This window comes from Artibeus jamaicensis, unplaced genomic scaffold (assembly GCF_021234435.1).
Source record: "Artibeus jamaicensis isolate MK-2021 breed Jamaican fruit bat unplaced genomic scaffold, CSHL_Jam_final scaffold_614, whole genome shotgun sequence".
Taxonomy (NCBI): domain Eukaryota; kingdom Metazoa; phylum Chordata; class Mammalia; order Chiroptera; family Phyllostomidae; genus Artibeus; species Artibeus jamaicensis.
In genome coordinates this window covers 7880953-7885369 of record NW_026522050.1, presented here as the reverse complement: position 1 = coordinate 7885369, position 4417 = coordinate 7880953, and the positions used below count along the sequence as shown (strand labels likewise).

Genomic DNA, 4417 nt, shown 5'->3' with positions numbered 1-4417 from the left:
TTATGTCAGGCTGATGCTGTTTGTCTTGGAGGTAAAAGAACACTATAAGCATTCTGTTTTGTTGTATTTCTTGGCAATAATAAAGTATTTTCTCTTGCCATATGCTAACTGTTCAGATGTAATCTGCTAAATTTTAAGAACCAGTTAATACATTATCAGAATATAATTTAAAAAAATGAATGAAAGCAAGTTTATCTTTTCTAGTCCTAGCTTACAATAGTTAAACACTTCACATATTTTGGACAAAGACCTGAGAAAATTATTTCCTTGGCAACACATGGTAGGCATTCTATCCTAGGAAAGCCCATTTTGTACATTCTTATGTCTTGCTCCTAACACATTAATGCAGAAGAAGGATGGGTACTGCCCCTGCCCTCCTTGTGTTACTTCAATTCACAAAGAATTTTGTAGAGTTTTCTTGCTTAGCTTGGAACTACAGGTGAAAGGGTCTATATCCAGTTAGGAATAAACTTTAAGTGATCAGTAAACAGATGTCATTGAACTTACTTAGGGTATGAAGCAAAACTTTAATTGCACTTTCCCTTAGTGGCCTCATTTCCAAGATATGATATGCTTTTGGGGATGGAGTATATTCAGTAACAATAACAAAGACAAAAATGATGCAACTTTTCAGGGGACTTGCACCTAACTGATAGAGACTAAATATATTTTTAGTGGAGTCTTCCACATTCTCTTTTTGGAAGAAGATAAAGGATAAAATCAAATGACTATTGAAATTCCTGCCTCATTCTGTGTGTGAAGGTACCATGTTAAGGGAAGAGATGAGACCTGGTGAACTGGGCTCATTTTTACTATAGTTCTTCTTGTCAGCTTGAAAGAGGAGAGAGCCTGTTAGAATGTAAGCTGAGATCTTCTAAATCATCTTCTTTTATTTATTCTCCTTGATTTTTAACAAGTTTGGGGGAACATAAATTAATTTAAGTAAACTTATAATGAATAATATATTTGGTTTATAGCCAGAATTACCATGATCTTCATCTTTGTTGGATGTTGAGCAAGATCTAAGAAGAGATCATTTATTTGAGATAGATGATAAATGAAGAATCTCTTATGTAGAGATTCTTCTTACACAGAGAATGGTGAATTCTGCAGCTGAATCAAATCAAGTATAAAATTGGCAGAGATATTTCAGCAGCAGGGTGAGGGGGCAAGGAGTCCTGACTTTAACTCCATCTCTGTTTAAACCAACTGGGTGTTTCCTTCCTAAACCAGCACAGATGGTCTTGGTATTATCCAAGTGCACTGAGCATGAGAGTCAATTGTGTCTGCCACTATGAGTAGTATTCTAAGGGGCAATTAAAAAAAAGAGAAACTAAGACACTAAAATTTTCATAAAGGGGTAGAAGGCTTGGGCAGATGTAGAAATAGGATTGATAGAAGAGTTGAGAAGTCTCAGGCAATTGTGATGGTGAAGACTGAGACTAATGGAGTGGGAGTTAGTAGACTTCTTAAGAGGGTTAAACAAGGGGTGAGTGTGAAGGGGAGACAGTTTTACTGGTTATTTCATCTGTCTCTTTAATTCCCCCAAAGCCAAAGACATATTTTAAACTGTATTTTTTTGCTTCAAAGGAGGCCTTGTTAAAGTCAAATGATGAATTTCAAAATAGAAAACTGAAGGAAAAGTGACTATCATGTAAGTCTTATGTTGGACTCTGATATTCTTGGGCTCATAAGTTTTTTTTTAAGTAATGGATAAGTAGCTTACTGAACATTTGTACATTGAGCCTTTTATTCTACGTGGGTGATAACCTGCACACATCAAAGACAAAAATTTTAGCTAAGTTGAATACATAAAGTATTTAAGTAAAGTTCAGAGAGATCACCTGACTTAACTAAGGTCACCCTAATGTGGGTGACATAAGAATCTACAGAAGATACAGAGATGGGAGAATTTAGGCTCATTTCCAAATTTCTTCCCTGCACTGTTTTCTTCTCTGCACTGGTACTTAAACTCAACAGTTTCTCTTATCTAATGGGCTTCCCACTAATGGCCACTGGCTATAAATTCCTCACCAGAAAAGAAAAGCAGAAATATGTTATCCTATACTCATGTAGAAATTATGGCTGATTTTTTAAAATGAAAGGAATAGTGAATACATCAATATTTCACAGTGTAAGAAAAGGAAAAGCACAGACCATTTTGAGAGGCGTTTCAAAGCCCACGTTTGTCATTCAGTAGCATTAGGGATTTGGACTGAGCTTCAGTTCCCTCTAATGTAAAATAATGTGATATTTAGCTTGCAGGCTTATTCAAAGAAGTATGTAGCACAAAAATACTAACAATTATTGTCCCCTTATTTAGGTGCTCAATAAGATGTTGCTAGAGGCTTGGGTGCATTGTCTCATTTAATTCTCACAAAAATATACAAGGTTGGTATTACTATTCCTATTCCTGCTTCACAGATAAAGAAAAGTAACTTTCCTGGCATGAGAGAAGGTGGATGCCAGAACAATTGGATAACATGCATTGAGTCTTGTTATAATCACAAAATGCAAAGAAAGTCATCTGAAAAATGAGTGACCACTCATTTCTTCTCCAGCTTGCTTCACTTCTACTTTCCTGCATCATTTCACTAGGGATGTGGCCACATGGTGAACTCAGGTAAAGTTCACTAAGGTGGGAGTTAACAGATGTCCATTGTGGAACCACCTATGCTCAGTGAGTCAACTGTGAATACCTTGAGCAAGCTGCTCCTCTTTTCTAGGCTTCCACCTTTTCATCTATGTATTGATAGATTCTACAGAGTTATACATATTATAGCTATGGGTGTGATCTTTTGCAGTGGTCTCTATTTCATTTTGTATTCCCAAATGCAGTTTGTAACTAACTCATATCATTTCTCATTAGTTCAGTTTCTAGTTCATTTCTGCTATGTCCCAGTTTGAAGATATGTTCACCAAATGTGCCATGACACCTCTGCTCTTCTACTGAAATCACAACCAGTCAATGGCCAATGAAAACTACACAAGGGTCACCGAGTTCATTTTCACAGGTTTGAATTACAACCCTCAACTGCAGGTCTTTCTCTTCCTGCTCTTTCTGAGTTTCTACATTATCAACCTAACAGGAAACTTGGGGATGATTATTCTGATTTGTATCAGTTCCCGCCTTCACACACCTATGTACTTTTTCCTCAGCCACTTGTCCTTTGTGGACATGTGCTTGTCCTCAGTTGTGAGTCCCAAGATGCTCACTGACTTCTTTCTGCAGAGGAAAGTCATCTCTTTCTTGGGCTGTGCTTTGCAGCAGTGGTTCTTTGCATTCTTTGTGGCAGCAGAGTGTCTTCTCCTGGCATCCATGGCCTATGACCGCTATGTAGCCATCTGCAACCCATTACTCTACTCAGCTGCCATGTCCCAGAGCCTCTGTATGCAGCTTGTGTCTGGTCCCTATGTCATTGGCTTCATGAACACCATGACTCATACAACAAACACATTTCGCCTCCCTTTTTGTGGCCCCAATGTCATCAATCATTTCTTCTGTGATGTGTTCCCCCTGTTTTCCCTTGTATGTGCTGACACAGGGCTTGTTAAGTTGGTGGTTTTCATCGTGGCTGGAGCTGTGGGTGTCTTCAGTGGTCTGACCATCATGGTGTCCTACATTTACATCCTCACTGCCATCCTGAGGATCCACTCGGCTGATGGAAGGCGCAAAGCCTTTTCTACCTGCTCCTCCCACCTGACAGCTGTCTCCATCATGTTTGGTACCCTGTTCTTTATTTACGTACGACCGAGTGCCAGTTTCTCCCTGGATCTCAATAAAGCAGTGTCTGTGTTTTACACAGCAGTCATCCCCATGTTGAACCCACTTATCTACAGCTTGAGGAACAAGGAGGTCAAAGATGCCATCCACAGAACTCTTTCTAGGAGGATGACTTGTTGGGCCTGAATTCTTTTCTGGAAAGAAGTTTGGGGGAAAAATCTCAATGGAAAGACTGATTGTGTGATTCCTAAGGCTACTTTCAAGTGTTTGGAGTCTGGATGACACCCCTTTATCCATTCATGTATCCAGTTGTTTGTTCATTTAGTCAGTTAGTGTAGATTTATTAAGCCCTGTACGTGATTTGTCTCTGCAATATACCCATATTGTTGTTGGAGCCCACAGTCCATTTAATTTTTCTTCTCTTGGACACCTCACTGTGCAATTATTTTCACAAAGGCTTTATTTTATTTCTGTCATTAATTTTCTATGATTCTGCTAATGTTTTCTCTTCCTGCTTATCCCTTGAGATTAGAATTTTAAAATGCAGTTGTATAGTTTTTGCACTGACATCTAGCTTCCACTAATAAGGATATGTAAAATGAAAGTGATGTGGGATCTCATGTTTAAGCTCATCAATGGAAAGAAATGCTTGGTTGTAAACACTGATTTTAGGGGTGTACTTAATACAAAGCA

General features: G+C 38.4%; 1 protein-coding gene across 1 annotated transcript; it reads left to right on the top strand.

Moving 5' to 3' along the window:
- Positions 1 to 2968: 2968 nt before the first annotated feature.
- On the top strand, positions 2969 to 3910 carry LOC119035686 (olfactory receptor 1009-like). The gene has a single exon (XM_037127119.2). The coding sequence runs from the start codon at positions 2969 to 2971 to the stop codon at positions 3908 to 3910; it is 942 nt and encodes a 313-aa protein (XP_036983014.2).
- Positions 3911 to 4417: the final 507 nt, after the last annotated feature.

Bases quoted from the DNA above. Each gene is read 5' to 3' on its own strand.
- LOC119035686 (XM_037127119.2), top strand. From the start codon at position 2,969: ATGGCCAATGAAAACTACACAAGGGTCACCGAGTTCATTTTCACAGGT.